General features: G+C 48.0%; 1 protein-coding gene across 5 annotated transcripts in view; it reads right to left on the bottom strand.

Annotated features, from left to right (window-relative positions):
- LOC126863571 (serine/threonine-protein phosphatase 4 regulatory subunit 1-like) overlaps positions 1-26249 on the bottom strand; it is a 148980-nt gene that overhangs the window by 77748 nt on the left and 44983 nt on the right. Inside the window, exons 1-2 of one of the 5 annotated variants that reach the window (XM_050613875.1) lie at positions 19035-19171; positions 16305-16719 (exon numbers count right to left, since the gene is read on the bottom strand). The exons of 3 other annotated variants lie outside the window; for them this stretch is intronic. Coding sequence is in view for 1 of the 2 variants with exons in the window: in XM_050613840.1 (XP_050469797.1) it covers positions 19035-19143 (109 nt within the window). In the remaining variant the exon portion in view is untranslated. Of the gene's footprint in view, positions 1-16304; positions 16720-19034; positions 20215-26249 lie in introns of those variants that run through there. One more of the 5 variants, XM_050613840.1, reaches the window with a different exon arrangement.

Here is a 26249-nt window from a genome sequence, read left to right as displayed (position 1 = left end):
GAGATAAAGGAAGCAAAGAAAAAAGAAGCCAGGGACGACAAGAAACAAACGGCGAGATCGTTCGTAGCCATCGCGTAGAAAAGAACCGACCGGGGTGGTTCTCACCCCCTCGTGCGTTTCGGGCACTGTGTCGGTGGCCCGATTCTCGGAAGGACCTCATTTGTTGCTCAGTGCTATATATCTCATTCGGGAGCCTCTGCTCGTATATCCTTCTCTTTCCCTTTTCCCTTTCTCTGTTGTTGCCCAGCCCGGGAAGAGAGAACCTCTCGAGATGCTGGGAATAAGTGCATGCTTTTACGAAAACGGACTCCGTTTGCCAGCGGCCCACTGTCGATGTATGCGTGGAGTCGGTGTTCCAACACCGATCGCCCCCTTCGTTCCTTTTCGTTTCGTACCGATACAGGCCACGGTCAACGACGCGCGAGAGGGTCGAACGCGTGTTTTTTTCCTTTCCTCTCCTTTCTTTTTTTTTTTTTTTTTTCTTCTTTTCTTTACCCTCGAAAAATCTGAGCGTGAGAACGCAGATAAAAGTGTCGAAGGAACTGCGATAAAGCAGCGGATGCCTTTGCCGTTAATCGTACGAAAGGTGCACCGTTGATTGCTTCCCTGCTGCTAGGGGCACCATTTCAAAAGACGACAAACTTGCGGTGATTTTTGGACGTTCTTTTTGTGAACGACGCCGAAAATTCCGAGACACTGTTTGATCGAGCGAACCTAAAGTTTCCTGAAGAGAATGTTTTAAACGATGAAGGATAATTGACCGATACTTGGTTCTTTACCGTTAAAACGGTTAGTTAAAACGGACGAGTATAAAAATGAAAGAATGACACGGAAAACGGACATTCGATCGTTTTCAGCGAGGTATTTTTCGCTAAGACGCGTTCCTTTACTTCTTCTCATTGACACGGTTAGGCGACTAGAGTGCGAAAATTCGGTCGGTGGACCAATAAAAATTGTAGTCAACTCATCCCAGGAACTTCGCTTTTGTCAAAGTTTCGTTCTTTCTTACGTCTCGGCGGCATCGTTCAGCATGGGAACCGCTGGTTTGAATAAACACAGACTTCACGTTCGCCACCAGCGGAATTTCTACTCGCAGCGGAGAGCGTTAGGTAACTGATCTGACTAATTCCGTTTCAATTTCTCCGAGTATCGGTGTTTAATCAAGCATCTTTCGGGGCCCGTGATCCCGTAGCAAACAGAGTAGACCGGAAACGTTCCTCTAATCGGTACACTGTCCAAGAATACACACAGGTATGTAAAATCATAAGACACGCGTAGAGTGAAAAAGAATAGAATTCGAGGAGTGTACGAGAGGACGAAAACGGGTGAAGCGATGAAAACGGCTGACGGTCGAATCAGCTTCGATTCAAGGAATAGCTTTATGCATAGCGGAGAGTCCTTGGTTCGTCCATAGAAGAACGTCACGGAATTAAGAGGAAGAGGCTGGAAGAAACCAAGGAGGAGGAAGAAGAACGTTGCCGGCGCAGAATTCAAAGGACTAGGTGAGCGAGGTAAACAAAATATTCCTACAGGTCGGTGTATGCCACACAGAAACCTGTAGCGACTTCTTACGTGTGTGTCTCGTCACATACACGCGGGAGAGGAAAGAAGACGAATAACAGGGTGAGGCGAAGAATCGTAAGAAGAAGACGAAGAGGACGAAGAAGAACGAAGGTGTATAGAGAAGGGAGAGCCCTCGGTAAGGGCGAGGAGTCGGGCGAGAAGAGAAGCAACTACGAAGGCATTCGGTGGCGCCGCGCTCGCGTCCAACCGAGCGACCAAGCGAACGGCCGAGCGAGTGAAAAGGGCGAGAAGGTAGCGCGCAGAGGGTGAGGAGCACGAGGAGAGGAGGCAGTGCACGCGGTTGAAAGGTGGGAGAGACTCTTTCTCGGTCCCGGGAGAGGTAAAGGGCTCCAAAGATGGGCCCTGGTGGCGCGATAGTGACGATCAACGCTGGTGGTGGTTACGGTGGTAGTGGTGGTGGTGGTGGTGGTGGTGGAGGAGGTGGTGGTGATGATGGTGGTGGTAACGGTGGTGGTGGCGGCAATGGTGGTGCTAGTGATGTTAGTGATGCTGCTGTTGCTGTCGGTGGTAGTAGTGGTGACGGCACACAAGGGTAGAGAGACGAAGGTGGGAGAGGGAAAAAGAGGGAAGGCGGAGGCAGAGGTGAGAGGGAAAGGGCGGGGGTCGTGGAATGCGGCCGTGGTCCCGGTATATACGCGCCAGTCGGCTATGCCAGGGTATTTGTGTATTTATGTGGAACACAGGAGAACCTCGACGATGGGAAAGACAGAGAGGTCGTGACGTTCTCTCTCGGACGAGAGAAGAGGACGGAGGAGAGCCAATGGCCAGCCAAGGTGTGCTGCCCTTTTGGTACGAGGGAGTGAGTAGGTAGGTACCCGAGCACCCGGCTATGCAGTAAGAACACCAGGAACCAAACGACAACCACCGTCCCACCACCTACCGCACTTCTATCCTTCTCTCTCCTCCTTTTCTCGTTCCGAGGTTCCTCGAAATTCCATCGCGGAGTTCCACGTCCCGCGTGGAACGTCCGGAAAGGTGCTCCGTTCGTGGAACTTGAGGGATCACCGTCCCTTGGCACACGCTCTTCGATCGACCGATAGATCGGTTACGTTGTTCGTTATCGTGCTAGGACTTTTCGATGGGTAAATCGTAACAAAGGTTTGCATGTATCTCTACGTAGCTAGCTAACGTTTGAAAATTTCGAAACACGTCCTTCTAGTTTCACCCGGTTTACTCTCGGTTTACGTGGCGAATTATTTTCGTTCAACTAGCTGGAAACACAGAAGGAGCACGCGGTGGAATTTTTCCCGCCTTCTTCCCTGATCTTTCCTCTCTTGTTACCAGGAACGACGGACGCGACACGAGTGGCCGGCACGTGAGAGAATGTCGTCAATGCGATGTGGCAGCGGTTTCAAGAGGCAGCGCGGAGGCCAAGGGCCGCGAGAGGAGGAGGAACGAACGAAACAGGGAGGGAAATGCCTGACTTGGAATCATCGTGGGCACACTGGACGCGCTCGAGTACGAATCTCGAATACCGACCGGCGAAGCAATCGCAGGGACTGCAGCCCCGGTATTCGAACCACGTGGCCATCCACTAACTACGACCTGACTCGCACGCTCGCGATCGCGTTGACAGAACGTCCGAAGGGTCAACGTATCACCGAGAATCGCGACTTTCTTCCCATACAGAAACGCTTGTAATTTGGCAATTGTTGCATCGGTAGGATGCAAATCGGACGATCCATTGGTATGCCGCGACCGGTGTGCGAAAGTCAAGTCTCTCGGCCAGAGTTTCTTCCTTCTGTCTTATCTCGGAAGGTCTCGCGAGCGAGCGCATTCCTCTGAAATTGGAGCCCGTTACGAGGGGAAAAAATACGATCTGCCGGCGAATTCTCGGATCAACGTTTCTACCCATCTTAGCAGAGTTTCGTGCGTTCCGTTTCGAGCGAAGTCAATTAACGGATGTTGGACGCGATTTAAGCGAAAACCACGAAGGCTGCATCAGACGCTAAATCGACTCGCGACACCACGAACAACCACGGTGCATCGAACGACGCTGAAATTCACAAAAAAAAATCCATCGCAGTATCGAGACTACCTTTTTCCTTCTGTTCGATGGAACACACACCGCTCCTTTGACAGATTCCAAAATCCCGGTGTCGCGCGTCTCTGCAAAAAGAGAAAAGAGGAAGCGTCGTTTTTCTCCCTTTCCCCTGGCAATCAGCGGTTCGACGACGCAACGTACACGCACGCACGTCGCGACGTACACCCACTCGTAGGTCCTAACGTTCGCTACGCAACGCACGCACACACGCTTAGAAAGAAGTACGCCGCCCTCTTCGTCTTCGGATGGGTACGGGCGGCCAGAGATCGCGCGCTGTCGAGTCTCGCAGCATCTCAGGCGGTCCAGTGGCGTCGCTGCCCTCCCCACCCCCCCGCGACAGCTACAGTTTTTCGGTGGTGGGATAGCGCGTGTACAGTGTATGTACACTCGTGATCCTCGCTGGAACGGGTATATGTGTGAGCACGCTGGGGTATTAGGTGTACGAGGCCGCACGCGCGCCTGTATGCCCGACAGAGGGCAACAGAAGGGCGAGAAGCGAGGAGCAAAGGGGGAGGCGTCGCGCCGTGGGAACCGAGGAAAACGTTTCCCGCATACCACCCCTCCCTTCGGGCTCTCCCGCCCCCTCCAAACGCCAACACATCCACGCACCATCTACGTACGTACACACGTAGGTACGCGAGCGTGTCCGAAGCAGGGCCACACTAAGAAGGTACGCGAGACGAACGTGGGACCACGTGACCGGCCCGTAACTTCACAGCGTACACTCCTCTCTTTTTCTCTCGTTCTCTCTCTCTCTCTCTCTCTCTCTCATTCTCTCTCACTCTTTCTCTCTCGTTCTCTCTCTCTCTCTCTCCTTCTCCCCGTTCAATCCACATCGCCTTCTCCGCACACAGTTCGCCCTATCTTTCTCTCGACCTCTTTCTTTCTCTCCAAGCAACACGCACACATACACACATACGCGCGCACACTAATCTCTTTCCCTTTCTCTATCTCTGTCGTTCTTGAAAACGCGCTCTCGCGACGCTCGCACTCTCTCCCTCCCCCTTCTTCTTCCTACGATCCTTATTCGAACGACGACGCAGTTGCGCGTACCTACCGCGGGAGCAACTGCGTCGTAGGCTTCTCCCGAGAAAGAGATCCGTGTATTCGCATCGCTTCCTTGTCCGGCGAACGTCGCGACACCGAGAGAGAAAGACCGCAACGGCCCGACTGACCCGAGACGCTGATCTACATACGCGACTACTCTGCCAAAGAATGTCGAAGAAATCGTGAAACCACGACACCGGCGTGTATACGCTGCCAGGAGGAAAAGAGAGGGAAAGAATGTGTCACGCTTTGCGTCACAGGCGCGCGCACCGCGCATACCGCTTTTCTACCGACCAGTGTTGCTTCCTTTTTTTACGTTTTTTTCTTTTTTCTCGCTCTGCTTTTTTCGTTTTTTCTCTAGTTTTTCTTTGCTAGTTAGGTGGTAAAAGCGTTTGCAAATGAAGCGGTCGGTAAGAACACTTACCGGAAATGGTGAAATCGCGTGCAGCGTGGATAGAGCTTAACTGGACTTACCTGAAATCAGAGAGAACGATTATTATTGAGTGCAATTATAAGCTATTACGAGATACAGCTACCATAAGAGTATTAGCTTCGTACTTTGAGTTTAAATTTGTAACTCGAAGCTTGATATTTCGATTTCGCGATAATAATTTAGACGCGATGCACGACGCTCGAAATGCACGATAGATGCACTGTCCAATTTTTATTTACCATTTGCAATCTTTTTCTCTAAATTTCAATTTTATCGTAGTTACGTACCTAAGTACGAAGCGTAATATGTCGAAGCGCAAAGTAACGGGTTACTCGGTTGCAGTGTACTACACATAGCATACTATAAATTATACAACATATCGATAGTTGTGCGACCAACAGTTGATAAAGCGATCTTTTTAATCGCGCAGGACAAAATATTAAAAAAGACAAAGTGTGATGACATAAATACCTATAGTATCCTATCTGTCGATACGCGTTTCAGTTACAGGACGCAGCGAAATTTATAGAGAACGCTAGCCTAAATTTCGATATGCCTTGCGGGCACAGTTGGATCCCAGCGTTTGATATCACCAATATCTGGTTGGACAGCGCGATTCAACCGCAAAAGGTCAATCGTTGTCCTAACGATAGACGAACCGTACACATATATATTCCAGCGTATACTATAATTTATTTGGTCGATGAACCGCGTAATTGCGTTGAACAGGCTGCGATTAAAAATAGGTCGATACGATTAATAAGTCATAAATTACTGCCAATTTTGTTTATTTCCAAATTCCCTATGGCAAAGGATCAGCGACGTTCGCCTTATAAAACGTTTCCAAGATACTAAAACATTAAACCTCCATGGACAAGATCGAAATGTCGTTCAGTACATTTTGTATTCCTATCGAAAATTTTCCTCAATTTCCTTAATTTTATAAAAGCCTAAGACAAGTATGAAAGTATTAATTTCGAATAGAAATCATCAAACTCTTCTCGTGTGAAAAAATATTAGACCCACAAAAAGAGCGGAATATTGAAAAAGCAAGTTCATTCTATTACATTTTTATAAAATACTCGGCTACTCGAGAGCACGATGAAGTTATTCCAGGAGATTATCCTTCATTCGAGCCGTACATTAACGATTTTGCATCCCTTCACGGGCGTCCTGTGGACGGTTGCACAGGTAGAAGCCGAAAAGAATCGGAGAACCGGGCACAGGTACGGAACGACGTAAACGAGGAGATGGGCACAAGTACCAGGTAGGTACGCGTCGAACGTGGAAATTTGAGACTGACACGAGCAAATGAAACGCGGGGGCCCGAGGCCGGAAAGCCATAGAGAGCACACGTTCCTCTTTCTTCTCTTTTTCTACTCTTTCTCTATCTCTCTCTTTCTCTCTGCCTGGTGTCTCGTGAAACTCGATTATTTTGTACGAAGCGAAGGCGGGATTCGCGCTTCTGTACCGGTTTCGAGTCGGACGCCTCGCAGGTCGCGCCGCTACGGTTCGGCGTGTTAATTAATCTCGTTAAGGCTCCAACTGACAGCCGCGTCCAACGAATAGACGAGCCATGTTCGACAGTAGCTCCTAGCCGATCAACTTTTACGCTCTAAACCGAAGGACCCGTGATTTGTTTCATTCATTTCGCATTTTCACCTATATTCCCGTGCAATCAAAATACCACGACTATGTTCGGAGCTGTGATATTTCAAATTTTTGCATAAACTTTAACGAAAGATCGGGAGATTAACGAGTTTTGTGATATTCTTACTAGAAAATAAGACAATTATTCAAAGAAATATAGGAATAGTTGCTTAGTTCATATACGTATGCTCAAAGAAAAAAAAGAAAACAAACAGAATCGAAACGATCGATACCAACGAACACAACGCGCGTATCGTTCGCGCGCGAAAACGATAACGTACGGGGGAGGCTTAGACCGCGGAATCAAGTGAATTCGTCCGATTCGGACCACTTACAAGAGCGTATCTCTCTGCCTGCTAGCTAGATATGGGATTTCAGCTGGAAAGGTGAGAAAAGAAACTCGACGAACGAGGGAAGAGGAGTAGAGAAAAAACGGGGAGGAGAAAAAGAGAGGGTACGTTTGGAAGGACGGAAAGAGAGAGAAAATAGGAGATAGAAGGGGCAAAGGGGGATACAGTGAGAAGGACGCGGTCCAGATGAAAGAGGCCCAAGGGAGGTCGCCGCCCTTCCAGGAACCCTTATAAACTTGGACCTGATCTTCGTTGCACGCACACGCGTACTATCCACTAGAATAATTCTTGTATACAGTCAGAAACGAGCATAATATACAAACACGGATATATACACATAAAAGGCACACACCAGTTGAAAAAAGGACGGGCAAACACGAACACGCGCGTCTCCCACTGCGTTTTTCGTAGATTCTTAGATTTTTTCCACGATAAGCGGAGCTTTCGTCTCCGCAGGTGCCGCGTGGGAAGCTACCCCGGAGCACATTCACACATGTGTGGCAAACCGCGAGCGAGACGAGAAAATTTTTGCGCTTTACCTTGAGGCCGGAGCGAAGAAAATTTGCCCGATCGTTTCACGCGTGCGCGCCAGCGCGTGATTACACGTTCCGGTGAAACGCGGCAGAGTCGCGAGTACGTGGTTCCACGAAGGGGAATAAGAAGCTCGCGAAGCTTGGCAAGACTATAACGAGCGAGAACGAGCGAACGAGTTATTTTAATTACGAATATCGTATTCGTCGACGAGCATCCAGTTTATCGAGTTCCCTCCCTTTTGTAACCAGCCTCATTGCGGTGAAGAAAAGATACGCGTGCGTGTACGTGTAATTGTTTCTTCCTCTCGGAGCTTTCCATCCGGGAACGATATAATCGGATATTAAAGAAACTCGGGGGTAACAGATGTCTTTCCGCGGATACGCTTCTCAGGGCATCGTCGCGTAATTAGAATCCGGCGGGGCAAAGGGAAAAAATGAATTTCGCGAAAGAGAATTTAAATTACAAGCGTGGCGATGACAGGTATTCCGCGAGAGAAACAGAAACGGCTGGCTGCGGAAAGAAAGAGAGAAACGTTTCTTGTCTCGACGTGGCAACCTGCGATTATTGTATTATAAACGACGAAACGGGTAAGACGACCGACTACTCGGGGGGTGTGAGAGAGAAAGAGAGAGAGAGAGAGAGAGAGAGGGAGCAGAAAGGAGAATGAGAAATATAGTCGGACGGAACGAATTTTCGTAAAACGACTTTAAATCATGAAGCAAGGTCGAGCAGGAGCGCGAAGACCGCTCGGAAAACGCGCGCGGCGTCGAAAGCCGCGCTTCGCTCGTCATCGGACATGAGCAACGAGGAGTAAAGTAATCACCGACAAAATTGGTTGACGAGATAGTCAGATTGGCCGCTGGCCACTTGGCTGCTCGATTGTCCAGACACGCCCTCGGCGAAATGAAATTTGATTTTGTCGGGCAATTTCGCGCCCAAATCAACCACCCCTTACTGAGACAGAGGAAAGAGTGTCTCACGCCCGAATGCTGCTATACCGTTGCGCGAGGTACGAGCAGAGAGAGAGAGAGAGAGAGAGAGAGAGAGAGAAGAGAGTTAGAGAGAAGCATGGTGTAAATGCAGCCAACTAAAGGGAATGTTAGAAGGAGAAATGGGAGGAAAGAGACTAAGAGTAAGGAAGAGAGAGAAGAGGAGAGGAGAGTCCCATAACCTTGTTAAGAGCCGCACCCTCGTGGTATTGGCCTCATTGAACGCTTAGAGGCATCTTTCCAAGTGTCGAGTGGTCTCTCAAAAGTTCAAAGGGTAGAAGGTGGGTAAGGGGTTCCGTGTGCATTCGGGGAACAACATTACGAACGATCGTCTTTCGGGCCTGTGAAAACCGTCTTTTACCCTCTCACGTCCCCGATAGGGTATGAATGCCGTGGCACCGCGAGAGGTCCTCATTTTCTCCGTACGATGTCGTAGTACGGAGAGGGAGAGGGAGAAGAGGAGGGGGGAGAGGGAAGGAGAGAGAGAGCGAGAGAGAGAGAGAGAGCCGATAATCAACGTTCCCTTTCTCGCGGTCGCGAACTGGAAAAACTCTGTGAAATACTAAGAACGAAGTGGGACAAGGGGAGAGAAAGAGAAAGAGAGAGAAAGAGAGAGAGGGAGAGAGAAGAAAAAATTTCCACGGGAAACAGCCGCGGCGCAAACAATCTTGATTACATGAAAATGTTCGGTGATTCGATTACAGTGAGTGTACTTACGCGAGGAGACGCGCGCGCTTCGCACTATATAGTCCGTGTAATTCAATTTCTTTAAAGTAATTACTTGTTGCTTCTACCCGTGGAAGTTAGTTTCCGGTTGAAAATCAATGGCGCATCCACGCCGGCAGCTTTCTCATTATGCGCTGAAAGCGTCTCTGCGAACGCGATCGATTAAGGTGGCATCCGACTGTCGAGGCAAGAACACGCGACATTTCACGGGACGGTTCGTGTTTCTCCTTCGAGAGCTGTCCGATCGACGGTATACGTGTATCCCAATTTCTCGATATCTCGCGTGTAATCGTTCAACGTCGTGTTTCGTTTCGTTTGGTTTCGTTTTGGCACCGACACGGCAGAAGAAAATAATTTCGAGAACCGTAGAGAGTCGTTAAAGTGCGAGGAGGAGGAACGGTCGGTAAGGTAAACGGTAAAGTCAGAGCCGCCATTGATACGCAGACGTTATGAACGCACGAACACGCGCTGCAGCCTGGAAACCGAGTTTACGGCCTTCTTGCCGACTTCCTTTCGTAAATACCACGTTGTTTCTAATGGAGAAACGGAAAACCAGTACGAAATATCGTAGATAACCGTGCCAAGGACAGAGTGATTTGTGTCGATTATTTGTGGAGTATGACGAGAAGTAGGTACGTGTTGTTTCTCCACGCCATCTTGCCGTTCGGTTTCATATTTAATCTACATTCTAAAACCGGCTAACAACGTCTAACGTTTGTAAATTACGAAATACAGTTGGCCAAAGATACCATCGAGATCATTTTTGTCGGGGTTAATAGAAAAATATTTATCTAATTTTCCTTTCAACAATCCTCACTTGTATCAGGCTAGGATATGATACACTATCGATAGGCGAATTTTTCTATAAAATCGACGTACCAACTGAAACGTTGGAAAAGTCAAAAAGCAAACCGAGTAAACCCGATAAAGTAAAGCAACTATATGACAAGATGAAAAACCAAAGACAGCAACGAGGAAACGCCAGGCTTTATAATATCGTCTAGTCAGCCGAGCAGATATTTTCGACCAGATTTCGTAGAATCGTCCAGTTTCTCAACGAGTTTACGGCGCCATCGTTCATTCCATTTACTCGGGCGCGACTACTGGCTGGCTAGTCGATCGTGCAACTGTGTATATCTCTAACAAAGAGTAGGTACTTATAATAACAGAAAGATCATTCGATGAAACGATCTCGAAGAAGACTCGTCGAATAAAGTTGTAGCTCTAACGAATCTCTAAGCGCGGTACGAGCTGTTTCCCTTATTTGTCTTTATCCGCGGACGCGGTTGCCATACTCGAGCGAGCGTGCAAAATTCTGCGCTCTTAAAATAACTTGGTACAAAAGAAGCCGTCGTAGAAGACGTAGATGTATCTCAGTCTTTGCCGGGGAAAATGCGCTGCCAGCGTATTCCGTATGAATCGGAGGATCGCAACAGAACCTGAATACATAGTCGCACGCAATCGGACAATGACGTATACGGTATGCTGTTTTCTCTCTCTCTGTAGAGCTGTTTCGCCTACAGTCGTCACACTGCAGGCGGATTTGCATCGGCTACCGGATGTTTACAATCTGCCACTTGACGGCGACCCGCCGCGCTGTCCGTTACGCACATCGCGGCGCGTTTATCGTATAAATTTTTCGAGCTGGTGATTTCAATCGGAACCATCGTTCCTCCGCCATGAGCAACGCGTCTGTTAAAGATTTCGTTCGGTAAAGGTTCAATGTAGACGAGCGACTCTTTCTTACGCGCTTTCCCAACTTTTTCGAATTCGTAACAAATTTATTTCGAGCACGTTTTATTTTCACACGCGCCTAGAGAGATGCGTGCAGAGATGTAAAGAAATCGAGAGAAGACTAGCGATTGGATGGCAGAGAAGAGACTCTGCTTGATCCATTCGTCTACACGACTACCGGATTTCGTTCGATCCATTTCGATCTCGCAAGTAATTTCGATCGTAGCGAATCATTGAAGAAAAAATTTACAAATCTTTTCAGCTTCTCACAATACAGGTATATGTAATTTTTCGACAATTTTTACCTATCCTAAGCACGACCACTTTTTTGTGCACATCTTCGCATAATCTAACGTTACTGAAACGCTCGTACAAAATTCTCTCGTCTCTGTATGCAGATCGCGACTGCATTCTCGCGATGCGATCGTCATGAATCTTCGAGTGAAAAGTCGTCGACACGAGAAAGAAAAACTCGATCTCGCACGCCCCACCCTGCACACCATCCTACATTTTCGTAATCACGCTGACAGAGCTTTTAGAGTAACGATCGCGGGCGAGGGTTGCGAACGGGTTCAACGAACCCTTGTTTCTGAATTGCGGCGCCATAGCGACCCCTAAATCACGGCTGGCCATGGCGAATCGCCGCTATCGGTACTCTATCTTTCGTACAGGCCATGGAGGCGGGCTGCGTGCACGCATCGCATTTTGCATCCACGCGTGTGTAGCCGGTCGCGCGGACATGATACTGTATGTGCGTGCAGTTGCGTGCCTGGCACGGACTGCGGGAGCGGACCACGCACTCTTTTCGATAGTCGCACACCAAAACAAACCCCCGTGAGTCTGCCGGCAGACTCTGTGATCGCCTGTACACGCCTACCCCGTTAGTTTGTCTCCGACTCGTGCTTATCGGTCAAATTTCTCATATCCTTGCGTTCTTCATCCTTGTCGCTTCATTTTCTAGATGTTTGCGCAACGAATTTGGGATGTCGAAAAATTTGAAATGTACAATGACGACGTAATTTGAAGTTTCGTTGGAGCAACTCTTTCGGTGGTAGATACACCGAATGAATCGGATGTGGATGATTGCGTTATAGGTACACGTTTGTAGCTCGATAATTCGAATAATAATTCAGTTTTCTGCGAGAATGTAGTTTTCTGAGAATTATCGGCGACTGTAACCGGGGAACGATGTAAAACGTATATTTAGAAGCGAAACTGGAATGGCGTAATCGTGGAATGGTACGCTATTTCGGTCGAAGATTAATTCGCCGCAATAACGAGACGATGTGACCTTTCCGATCGGTATTCCTCCTTTTTTTCGTGCTCTTTCCTTTTAGGAGGCACGAACGACGCACGGGGTCGCTTTTAGAACGAGCGAGCACAAGGACTTCGTGCAAGGACGCTGGTTGTGTCGGCCAATTTTTGCGGCGGCGCACGCGAAATTTACGACGCGCCGTTGAATATTACACCGAAGGTGAATATTTCACGGGCGGTCCAAGTTCAAAGAAAACGTCGTCACCGGCGCTACGAAACGTCGGCGTATCTTAAATCGGTCGTGAAAGGAGGAAGGTCCGGGGTTTCTTCTCCCCCTCTCGGTTCTCTATATCTGCATTAGAATTTGCCTGCGAAGAGAGTACCTGTGTTTTACGACTTTTCGTGGATCGTTTGGTCGACGTCGAACGAAAACGACACACACGGGCGGCGGGTGAACGCGTGTGCGAGGCGGCGCCGCAGTTCGCCGTTGTGTCCTCACCTAGATGCCGACGTAACACGACGTCGACGCACAAAGACGACGGGGCCAAGAGAACGCGGCGGCAAAGCTCGAGACTCGATAGACGACGTTAACCGAACAAGAGGGTTGAGAATCAATTAGACGGCGAGTCACCGGAAGCAAGACATGTATGCTTCCTGGCGCGCACGTCATAGCCCATTGTTCCAAGACGAGAGACTTCATCTTCTTGACATACGAGCCACCTGCACCCTCGTTGGGTTTCCTTCGAACTTACTGTGTCTCTGCGCCGACATCGACGACAAAGACGCGAGGAAACGTAGCTGCCGCCGACAATATTTACTTTGCTGCTAATCGTGCCTGTGAAACGAGGAACAAGCTGCCTCCAGACACCGATAACGCGCCATCCACGCGGTAATTTGAAGAAACAAATAAGAAGATACGAGAAAATGATGGTAATTTGTAGATCGTAGATGATTGGTTCTCGGGGAACCGATGAATCATCGAAAAATCCTCGTAGTGACGCGATCTTGATATACGATGGAAACTCCGGTCGCCATTGAGGTGCCACGATTTATTTATTAGCGTTCGTGCGGATCCCTTAAACGGTTCGATGACCGAGCGATCGTATCGCCGTTTCTGACAAATTATAAATCGTAACGAGCCGATGAAAGATCCGCGGCGCCTACACGCGGAAGGAGTGGGACGCGTACACGCGTGTTTCAACCGCGAAGAAACGCAAAGCAGCCTCATTAAGATCGAGACACGTGAGCCATAAACGAGTACGCTCCGTTTTACCTGCGTCATGTAGGCGTTTTGTTGGCACGCCGCTTCGAAATACGATTTTTTTCTTTATTTCATTCTCGATTTTATTCACAAGACGAGAATAATTGTCTCAAGTGGTGGAGGTCTCGCGCGAAAAATTCTTCGTACGTGCCATCTTGATTCTCATTTTCCTTTTTGTATCTCTACCTTGTGTTTTATTTCTCTCTCTCTCTCTTTCTCAGCGTCGAACTAGATGACGTTTGTCACGAAATAAAGTGCCTGTACGGCGTATCACTTGACAACAACTCGTGGAAAAATCAACCCTTAACGCATGCTCGCGTACAGAGAAGCTGCCCACGCGACCGCACAAAACAATGGCGCAACGTGAAAGTACAATTATGGTAGCAGCCAAATGCGATTCGCCCACCTGACTGCGTTCCACACCTTGCACGCTTTTAGCCTGTTTGTCGCTTTCAGCCTTTGTTGTTTATCGCCACCGATAGCTATTAACGCTCGCCATTATCGACATTTAGCGTTTCCTCGGACACAAATTATTGTAATTTCTTTGTCAAGCGATATAACGCGCGACGGAAGAATGTACCTTTTCAATCATCCGCGTGATTTCACTTTTATCAAAACATTTTATCAAAATCGTGACCGCACGTATCTACCGACGTGTAAAGAGAAATCTCTGCGTGTATCCATAGCAGTAAGTACCTACCGAATTCTCTCGTCAATTAGTTAAACGCTCCTGTTCGTTCTTCCCCCGGTTCACGACGAGTACCTCGATTGTTTCGGTCCGCAATTCGAAACGCGTTATCGACGTAGAAGCTGGGATTGTTTCGTACAAACCCGAGGGTTCGATAACGGAGCGGACGTCGCCAGCCGAATTAGAATGGGGACGCGAGAGCGAGAGCGAGAGAGAGAGAGAGAGAGAGAGAGCGAACGAACGAACGAGATAGAGAGAGAGAGAGAGAGAGAGAGAGAGAGACCAGGACAAAGAAGGAGACACGATAACTATTCTATCACAGATTTCAATATTTTAGGCTCGATCTAGCTTTTCGCGTACTAATTTACTTTCGCAACATCGACTTTTCCGCGGCGGCAGCCATCAATCTCCATTACAGCTTCCGACAGCCATCGCTCTCGGGCACACCCCTTCTGCATTCGCCCTTAAGCACGTAATATCGTTACCCATTTTTGCATCCACCGTCGACACGCTTTCACCAACCGTCGTGCATCATCTCTGTCGATGCTTTTTCGCGTGAAACGTTGAAACGTTTGAGAAAGAAAGCGAACAAAATTTGAGAAACGGATAAAGAAGGAGAAGAGGAGGAGAAAAGGTGCGATGACCCCCTTCCCTTGTTAGAAAGTTCGCAGACAGGTTGGTTCGAGCACGACCGGCCCAGGTATCTTTAACTTTCCGTCGACGCGTTCTTCAACGTCCCGAACAAACAATCTTGCCACGCATTGAAATGAAAATCAGTGCAGGCAGTTGCGTCGATCTTCCTCGGCCGATAAAGTAGTTGTACCAGTTTCCTTGAAACCCTCGACTGGTCGCGACAGGTCGAACCGTGAATACCAGACACGCTGCCCCATAACGAATGCCCGTAATTTTATTTGCGCGAGCGTTCGTGACGGTAGAAGGGAAAAAAGAAATTAATACGTTAAAAAGGACAGCGAAAAAGTAAACGATGATCGAGCGAACCGTTTTAGGAAAAGGGAAGAGCGAACGCAGATAAAATGCGATTTATAGACAGGAAGAATCCCTTGCGGAAGGAAACGGATGCAGCGGACACTGACATTCGTTTACCACTTTAACTGATGGCAAGCAACATACTACCGGGATGAGAGTTCTAATTACAGGAAAATGCAAATACTTGCAACGGAACGGCCAAGTGGTAAACTGGTAATTACGAGTACTAGAAGCTGTTTCTTAGACATTGCATATGGAACTAGGCAACGCGTTATTGCTTCGCCGACCGATATTACCTAGTTTCTTCTTTCCTCCGACAAATGGTCGTCGACGGGAGTTCGTAGCATAACTAAACACTTTTTCGTATGAACAATGACCTTTAAGTGGAGTACTTCTCATTGGAAGAATTTAATGACACCAAGTTAGTCCTCGTTTCATACGTATAAACGTCCGGGTCGTTTACTATCCTTTCACCAGCGTATGTATTAATTAAATTTACAAAAAGGTAGAATCTCAGAGCGTGAATATCAACAACTCGATCAATCGTCGTCCAATTAAAATATCTTTAAACAAAAAGCTGGCGGGTAAAAATTCATTCATAAATTAACGCTCGAGAAACGGGTCACGTACCTTTTTTCTACGTAGTAATTACTTGCGCAACGTTTCTCTCGATGTACGCGTGCATACTCTCGACGTCCCTGGCGTTAAAATTATAAAACGTATGTTGTATCTAACAAGTCAATTGCATTGTATACGAGATCGACGCGATTTAAAAGCAAAACCACTCAACCTATAACCGTTCAAAGGAAAAAGACGAGATTAGTAGATGGCACAATTACAAGTTCATCGAACGGAACTACAGATACAGTTTAGGCAATTTCTTCCCAAGTCATCGTATAACCGAACTGCCTCAGACCCCATTAAGCCGGTTAATCAAAAGGTCCAAGTGGTAAAGATCTCCACGAAATGATCGACGACGGTTCCACGGCGACGAGAAAGAAATTCTATCATCAATTAGCTTACCTCGTAGGTCTCTGGTATCGTGGATTCGTTTCAAATCCTGAATCACGCACGACGTCGTCGGATGAGAAGGTTGAAACGACCGAAGAAAACGCGGACGATGCATAATCCTCGGTTGAAAGAGCTCGAGTCGAGTTCGTAGTCGGCGATCGATCGGGAGACGAGGTCGATGGGTTCACGTTGGTCGAAGGGAAATCGTTCGTATCGATATCGATACGTACGCGAGTATTTTTGGGGGGCTCCGTGACGCGGCAACGCGATTCTCACGTGTCTCTAACCCGGGCCGCCATCTTGCTCGTCCACCATGCGAAGTGAGATCTCCCCACCACTGGTCGTCGCCCCTCTTCCAACGTTGGCGAAGCAAACTTTTTGATACGCCAATTGCCGTCGTTTGCCCGCGTCTCGGTGAAAAACAAGCCTTTTTTTACGTCGTTACGATCGATTATTATCGATAGATTGCACAGATCGAAGAGCGCATACGCGAGTCTCTCGGTAGACAAATCGATTAATTTCACTTTCCATTTCGCAATTCCATTCATACGAACGCACGATTAACGTTCGATTCACGAGAAATAACCGACTCGCTTTCGTAAGTTTATTCGTCGCAAGAGAATCGGCACTGGTAACAATAAATTCCAAGATAAATTTAAAGTACACAGTTTTTACGATTTTTCTGTACCTTCCAATTATGTGTGCTCGATCAATACGATTTCCAAACGGCTAATATATAACGCGTCTTAATAGGTTGGCATGAAATTGTTACAATACATTGTAGAAGTTAAACAGATGGAAAAGTTTTGTATGAACCTGTGCTAGAAATTTATCTAGAGTTACCTATGGAGTAATGTTGTACGATAGTTTTTACTTTCGTACATCGTCTAAGTAGGTGCCTGATAATAGTAACGGATTAACCGATTAATAGAATTCTTAACCATTAACCAGTAATAATAATAATAATAAGAAAGCAATTGTTATTTCCATAGCAATATATTGAAGCAATAATTCTATTATCAACAGAGCGGCGGGACAAAAGAAGTCGCGTAATGAATTCTATAATAAATTATTTACATACGATATGAACTTTATACGAACGTTTTCCATCTGTTTAAGCTTCGGAATACGCTGTATCAATTTGGCAGTAAGCTATTCTCCAATATTTTCCCCTCGATCGTCCTTTGACGCGATACATACATACACACATGCGCGGTAAAATATATACACACAGAGAGAAAGACACAGAGTGTAGAGTCGCGCGAATCTCCAATTCAGATAAAAACGATACAGTCGGGGACGAGGACGGTGGTTTCGAGATATACGCCAGGAATCATCACGAGAGCCAAGCCTCGGTCTGTGATAGCTTTCTATAACGCACGAGAAGCGGAGCGTCCCGTTCGAGCTAACGCGTGAATTGCAAAACGTTGCATCATTTTAATATCGTGCAGGATGGTTTAGTTTCGCATACGTAGGCCGATGAGTCACGTTGTTACTCTCTGTACGTTATCACGGTTCGCGCTATGGAGATTTCGGACGTCCGGTACCACGTGGCCCTCGATGGCACAACCTTGGTGATATAGTTCTCTCTATTGCCAATTCGATCGTTCGAACAACTCGAAAGCAAAAGACGAACGGGTATATATGTAGGAAGAAAGAACACGATTTTGTCCATCTTAGTAAATGACCTTGATATCACGGTAACGACGTATCCTTGAAGAATCAGGGGTCACCGATCAAAGGAACTCTCACCGCTCGTCATTCGGATCGTTTCACCTTGGTGAACCGTTGACGATCGATCGGAAGGCGACGACTCGAGCAGACGGTCTCCGTAGGCGGTGCCACGCACGCTACAGACGCGTGGAGAGAATTTCGAACGTCGTACATGGTTCCCTTTGCCCTTTTATAAGCACCAATCTGCTTTCATAGAGCCGGACTATTGAATTTTCTTAGGAACGTCATCGATAATTTGCGATGGGTTCGATAGATCAAAAAATAACAAGTTGGCGTTCTTGATTAAACGCGTGTTTAAGTATCACGAATAGAGCAGTAACGCATGAAACACGGTGATCATGGACGATGCGACAAGAATGACGTTTTTATCAGCCTGCAAAGACTTTTTCGGGTGTGTCACGACGCGTACGGTTAGGCGGTAACCAGTGTGTGACTCGCGCGTTCGAAAATAGAGGCGCCGCTTCGGTGGCGCGCTCGGAGCCGCCGCGGCGTTATCCGTCTTATCGCTCGGGGCATTACGTAAGCCACCATGTCGCCCACGTCTTTCGCAGAAGGGGCTTCGGTGCTTGGTCGACGAACGAAAACTAAGAGACGAATGGAATAAGCCAGCGAGACCGAGAGCAAGGTATATATATCGGAAGACGAAAGTCAAAGAGTACAGGAAAAAAAAAACGGAGTAAACAAAAGGAAGAAACGTATGAAACGAGAGGAACGAAACAGTCGGTTATATTCGTGATACACGATCGAGTTTCAAAGGTTTCCACCTCCTCGTGACGAATGGTTGCGTTGTTGGGCGCCAGGGAATTTCGCGGCGCCTTCGGGTCCGCGTTCACGTGAACGCGATTTACTGCGCAGATTCCGAGTCACGCGGTTCTTCATTCGTACCTACGTCGCGCACACGATAACTTTTCTTTCTTTCTGTGTGTCCCGCTACTGCCCTCGGACGTCGAACTTTCCTCATCCCCACTTTTAGCGCGTCTTTAACCTCTTTCCATACGTATGACTTACGTTTTTGGTTCTTTTTCTCCTTTGTATTGTTGTCGTCCCGCGGCAGGAATTCACGAGGCCGCCACGCCGTAACGAATGCTGCCTGTACTTTCGCTCGGTCTCTCGTCATCTCTCGATCGGTCTGTTTACGACGATCCTTCACCTCGACACGTATTCCTTTCCTCGATGGCTTCGCGCACTTCCAATTATTCCATCGCGTCCCGATTCTTCCGCACGGGTTATCATAGGGTAACCCCGGTCGCTGTCAAATTCTTTGTTACCGGCTGAACAAATTTCCTCGTATACTGCGATTGATCATTCCTTTGTTATCGTCCTCGCGTTTATTCCCACGGGGGATTCCGCGATATCGCGTTCGTTCCATGTTCATCGCGCACAATACGTCGATGCGAGATACAATACGACCATACAAAATACTGTCGATTCTCACCGAATCGTCGATTGGCGCGCTTCTCTCGTGGTCGTGAAACGAGCAAACATACCGGTCGAGCGGACACGTTCCGTTCGCGTGTCGCCTCTCGCTGGTGTGTCACTGTATCGACGATCCTCCGCTGTGCGTGTCCCCCGTCACTGTCAATTTTCTGCGACTCGGCTCTGGATCGTGACGAAAGACGTCCCGAACGCGACAAGCAACTCGGTCGTGTACGAGAAAGTGCGCGTAACGCACGAGCGTCGCGAAGCTGTCGTCCGTGTATGTGTGAGAAAACATGTACTGACTCGCGTGCGCAGAAGCAAAGCGCACACGCGAGAGACGCAGTTTAAGCCTAAGGAGAGAGCGGCGGCGGTGGCGGCGGTTCTCTGGCTCTCGTATACTACACACTGGGTGGCCCGGGTTAGCGTACGGCGCAGTTAAAATGGCCGCGAGTATGTTGTTTTCTCTCTCTTCGTTCGTCGTGCTCTCCCGTCTCGTCTTTTTTCCTTTTCCTCTTGACGGCGAGATTCGTTGACACACGCGCTGCGACAGCGGTGGCATCATCTCCGAGGATTACGGCGTTGCGTGACCGCGCGTCGTACGACGATCGTACGCGTGAAATCAGGAACGTGGCTGCGACATCGGTATTTTGTTGTCGTTGTCGACGTCGTAGTTGGCGGCGGAAGAAAGACATCGTAAAATCGGATAAACACCGCGATTCGCGATGACACTCGCAGCAGCAGGCACGCGCGAAGATCCGCGTGGGACTGTGCGCGCTAGCGTGAGTCCGACGCCGTGCACGTCGACACAACACACCGAACAAGATGCGACGCAAGAGCGAACAGCGCCACGCTCGGCCGTCGCCGGAACTGCGAGGGTAAATAGCGCCCTGTTAAGGAGGGGAGGCAACGGGTGCGGTGGGGGTACTGGGGGAGCAGGGAGTCTCGCGTACCGAGCAGTGTACGGCCACGGCGAAGAGAGGGGGAGGGGGAAGGGCGAGGGGAACGGCGGTGACGGGCAAGGGAAGAAGAAATCGAGGGATAGAGACGGAGAGAAAGAGAGAAATAGAGCAGAGAGGCGCAGGGAGGAAGGGAGACATCTCAAGAGTGCGTCGGGCCAAGTGCGCGAGTGTCGTCACATCCGGTATTCGGGGTGGCGCTGTACTGGTCCGCTTCTGTGTATGCGTGCGCGATAAAAGCCCAATGTATACGCACGCTACACGCACGCTACATTTGTGCATGTGTGTGCGTGCGTGCGTGCGTGCGTGCGTACGAGAACGCACGGGGTGGAGCGAGAACAGCGTAACGTGACACAACATCGGTCCGTGTATCGTGTACACGGAAAATTATGTAGCACAGGTCGCTGGGATTCTACCGATATGGGCTGTCACGTGAGACGAGCATATGCCTCGTTTGGCCTCTTGAAAAATTCATTGCCCCTGCTGCTTCTGTTACGTTATCGCGCGGCGAACTTTAATGCACTTGGATGGTCATCGGTATACAACGAACGATGTGATTCCGATTGCCAAGCGTTCGTGAATCAGGCCCGGTTGGTAAACGAGCGCGCGCGCACGCGTGCCACGGAACGGATACGAGTGCAACGAATTCCACGCTATGCGGAAAATCATATTTTCTATGCCGCCGGTACTGTTACGTTGTTACGCGTGGACCTCTCGTTTCCGCTGCTCGAATACTCGGCATACTGAACGCCGTGTACCACGCTGTCATTAACGATTCAACTATGAAATGCGCGCGATGTTACGAAACTACTACCTGTTTCATTAACCCAGTCATCTGTAATTCACGCCTGGAAGAAGCAATAACCGATCTTCCGAAAATATGCCTGACATTATACGTCTTAAAACGGAGTAGCGCGATATTGGCTCAATTAGAGACAATAACTGGCGAAGAATAGCGCACGGTCGTTCTAAAAGTAGCTCGAACATCGAGCGACAAACGATATGCTCCCGATTAAACCGGGATAAATCGCGCGAGATACGTAGATATGGTTTAGCGTAGGGGAACATTGTAGAGAAACGCCTTCGCTCAGTACGTCCCTGATTGTTACGGAATAGAGACGCGGCAGAAATAGCACCGTTCGTCGACATTCCTTATAATCCAAGCGTCTGAACGCAGGGACACACAGAGAGATTGTGTAGGACACGATGCGCGCCAACGACGACGATTCGTTCCGCGTGTACGTCTTCGCGCGTCACTATACTTTCCGCTGTGTGTAAGTACATCGTTGCACGGAAATCCGCCGTCTGTGTAACATCGTCAGCCGTATATGTACCGCTTGGTACATTCGGTTTTCTAGAAACTGCCGCACCAACACACTCGTATCAGCCAATTAGATTTGTTCGTGGCCTTTGAACTGGCAGTTGTGAGAACACGCGACTCGTTGAAAGCTTTCTTCCTCGTCGTGCGAACGACAAAGAGCCTCGCGCTCGCGACTCGCGTAACGTCGTCGACGATACAGTTTTCGGTCCCTTTGTTTCATCGCTGACACCGAACTGTCAATATATCGCGAAACTCGCGATAATGTATCGCGATCACGCTCAAATCCATACACTTACGTGAAACCGATTACGTTTCGACTCGAGCTCTAATTTCTGCCGTATCACCTTTTTATCTCGATCTCCCGTTTCCATGCCAGCGTTGCCCGACACTTACTATACACATCTATTTTCCTATTTTAATCGTAATCACTGTTCGCCAAACAACAAAAGGCGCCTCCGCGATCTTAACTGTAATTACGCAAACTTTCGCGGAACGCTAACCACGCGAATCGAGTATCACCGGCTGACTGACATAAAGACGAAAACTCGACGAACGTTTTGTTGTGTTATCGTTCGACACTGTCGAGGAACGACCTCGAACGGCCCGACATATATCCATATATACGTACTTTACCTGCATGCACGTACAACAGACGCTCACAGAGAAACGTACACGGGCACATGTTTAAGAGTCACGTGGCGGTTGACGTCGCGACGATGCAGCATTTCATTCACGACGATCGATTTCATTAGCGAAACGTCGACGTTCCGCCTCGGCGAAACTTTTGAATCGACCGACCACGTTCGCGTATCACGAAATAATTTTCCACCGACATATTGATTTATCTGGTCGTGCTCGTTTCAACCGATCATCGGCTACCGATGACGTGCGTCGATAACGAGCCACTGACGTTTAGTTCAGAGACGAAAAGCTGCGCGCGTATCATGGCTATCATTTTCCTGTTGCGTTTCTCCGCGTTTATTCTCGCTCTCGTCGTCGTCGTCGTCGTCGTCGTCGTAGTTGTCGTCGTAGTCGTCGTCGTAGTCGTCGATGAACGTCCCTCGGATCTTGTTTCTACGTAGATAAGTCACGTGACACGTGTGACGTCTATGTTGCAGTTTCTTCACGTGTTGCCGAACGTCACGCGTTGTTGCTACCGATTGTCGACCGACTATCTTTTGAACCTGAACAAACGCGCAGTGACGAGAAAGAGAGGGAGAGACAGAGAGAGAGACAGAGAGAAAGAAGGTTGGCGAAGGTAGGCGCAAACAAGAAGAAAATGAGATTCATTGATGATGCATCGTGCACGCAAACGCTATATAACGCGGTATCCACGACAATGGAAAATAATAATGAACGTTTGAGTGACAAGCACCGTTTCATGTTAATTAATTCCACGACGCTATCAGGTTCGTATCGCTGTCGACTTTCGAGACGCTTCCGTGTTTTCCACGATTCGAACGTACTCTGGTGCACAAATATTTACTTCGAGCTACACGCAACTGCGCTATTATATCCTCATTGCATAAAATATTACGTTGTTTCTTTTCGCCAACGATAGACGAAAGGAATCGGCTTCTTCGAGTAGAGTTCTTTGAGATCGTCTCGGTGGAAATTTTCTATCAACCGCACGAGTCTGATCGTGGTATTAAAACTCGCGTGACAGATAGCAATTTTGTGTCCATTACGCGATTGAACGTTAAATTGGCATCGAGTAGGAAGCAATAAAACCAGATACGTATGACGCGTTATCAATGCGACGAACAAATCGCGTAAACGTGTCCCTGCCTGTTTACTGCGCCTCCCAGGTCTGAATATGATATACTTTTAATTTTCGTTTACGACATCTCTTATCGATCGACAGGACGGTGAAATCTTTGCCAGATAACATACACGGAACGTATGCGCGTTATCATATGGAAAATTAAACCGTTAATTTCCCGGGGTCGTCGAAAAACTGATGCTCAAAGAAGAAGATGAGCAGTGGAACGAGAGATAGCGACGCGCGGATCAACGAGGTCTGAGACGTCAGACGAGGATCCGACGATTGCTCGTCGGAACTTTCGCGTAAACATGCTTTGAGATTACTTCCCTAACACTATCGAGGGAATTATCAATTAGAATTAATTAGCAATTAAGCCAGCCGGCGGACCAACTTGCCACGAGTTACCTCGTGCTACTTGCCTCGACGACGCTGCAAAGAGAGAGAAGCAGAGAACGGGAGAGAGGGACTTTAGAGGAGTAGTCGGCACGGATCAACCCGGCAGCGCTCTCATTCAACTGGATTTTGCCTCGAGATTCGCTTAAGCACTCCTTACAATAATCGCTGAGAAATTGTCTGACGATACTCCCAGTTCTCCCTTTAACGAACCGTGAATACCAGCGCGACCGATCGATAGTACTGCACATTTGAAAAATTATAACGGAAACAGAGCGATCCGCGCGAAAGTCAGTCAGAAAGAGAGGAAAAAGAGGAGAATGTAATCTTGCCTGACCTTTAACACGGAATTAATAACGCGATATTCGGTACGATAGTATTAGAAGCGTCTTTGTTTCGAAGCTGGCTGCAGATCTACGCATCGTCGTTTGACAAAAGCTAAAATAGAGCAATTCACGATCGATCAAATTCCCATTGAATGGATCAAGGTAAAGTTCGTGCGAGATCGTCCGGTATTCGTCGCACAAGCATTCGAGTCATAATTTCTCATAGTGCAAAGAACCGGTTCCTACGTAGGCAGTACGAGTGACTCACGAATTTTCTCGAGATTCCACCACCGCGATCATATTCGTAAGAACGATTTCATAGACTCGATGAACAAGCGATTCGCGGTATTACGTCCTTGTTGCCTGTTGACTGAGAAAACGGAAACCAATATCCCTGATTTGCGTACAATAAGGTCGTACGCTATAGCGGACGATGATGATTATGTATGATGACGTAATCGTCACTTCAGAGTCTTGTCATTCTAATGAATGGTGACGAAGATGAGGGCCATTTCCAAAGAGCAACATGATTCACAAATTTTCGAGCGAGCTATTATCAATCGACGATAATAGCAGGCGTCTAGAGCACGACGATAGAACGAGCCTCGCGTAGGTGGAATTTTCATTCGCGAACTCTCGTGAATCATACTATAGCGGCAGTGTATAAACGGATTGATAGTGTCGCGCTGACGTTCGTTTCTTATCTGCCAGATATATACCTCTTTCCTATTGTCGCGCAAACATTCTGTGATTCGAGGAACCACATACTTGTATGTCTCTTGATTATTAACAAATAGATCCTAGAACTTAGTAAACAGTAAGAACGCGGTAGTTTCCGATGAAAACGATAAAAAGAGGAGAAGAAAAAGGGGGGGGGGAAAGGAAAATGTGGAGCGGAATGAATAAAACGTTTCCGGCGAGAAGAGAGAAAGACTTTGAGAAAGAGCGAGAACACGCGAACAACAAGGAGAAAGAGGTCTTGAACTTGCTGCGAAGTCCCAAGAGGAAACTATTACTGCGCGCGGCGGTTATTCAAAGTGGGGTGGCACGATGGTGGCGATGGACTCTCGGTTCTCAGTGACACGAAGAAAGAAACACAAGCAGACGAAGAAAAGTCATGAACGGACGGAGAAGCAACGGAGGACGCCGGGGACACCCGGCAAAGAAAGAGCGAGAGAGGAAAGGGAGAGAGTATTTTTAGCGGTTACACATTGTTGTTGACTGCTTCTGGCGACATTGAACCGCGAGCTCGCGAGAGAGAGCAGCCTGTAAAGTAACGCAGCGGTGGCCTGCGCGCACGCTCCGCACGCACACGCGTGCTCCTCGCGAAAACATCTTTCGTGGGGTCGCAAAATATCTACTGAACCCGTGTACAACTAGCGCACGCAAAATTACAAGCGTTTCATACTTTGTCTGGACGTCTTTGTTCAAATTTCACGTTTAGAACTACTTCAGTTCTCATTTATATATCTATATTTCATTTTGTTATCATATTATAATAACAATTCATCGTATGGATCGATTTGAAAGAGATTTGTTTTCTTGTTTGATACAAAAAAAGTTAGACACCGATGCAACTTGGAAATATCTAAAACATGGGAAGAATTGCTTTGTTCTCAAACATCGAGTATAAGACTCGTCAAACGTTTCTCTTATTACTTTATAACAAATACTACAAAAATAGAATTCATTTTCCTTGTCTCTTGAAAAATAGCTTTCTCACAATCGCGTCATTGTCCTTTCGCTATGACGACACGACGGACGTACTCTTTTCGCTCTCCATTTCGTGGCAGCTGCACGAATCTAAAATCCATTAGAAACGCAATGTACGTTTGTTATCGAATCGATATCGACGTATCGTGTAATTTTGGCTCGATTCTCAATTGCGTTTTCCGAGCTCCTAACCAGGCTGACTTTACACGATACGATTCACGCAGCTTGGCGAGCCACGACCGTTTCCTCAGATAACGAATTCATTCACAAGCGGCGGCCACGATTCAAGCCAGCCCGCACTGGTTAACGAATCCGGCATGCGCTCTGAAA

Source organism: Bombus huntii, chromosome 1 (genome assembly GCF_024542735.1).
Source record: "Bombus huntii isolate Logan2020A chromosome 1, iyBomHunt1.1, whole genome shotgun sequence".
NCBI classification, from domain to species: Eukaryota; Metazoa; Arthropoda; class Insecta; order Hymenoptera; family Apidae; genus Bombus; species Bombus huntii.
The sequence above is the reverse complement of the archived record's forward strand: the minus strand, read 5'-3'. Positions and strand labels throughout refer to the sequence as shown.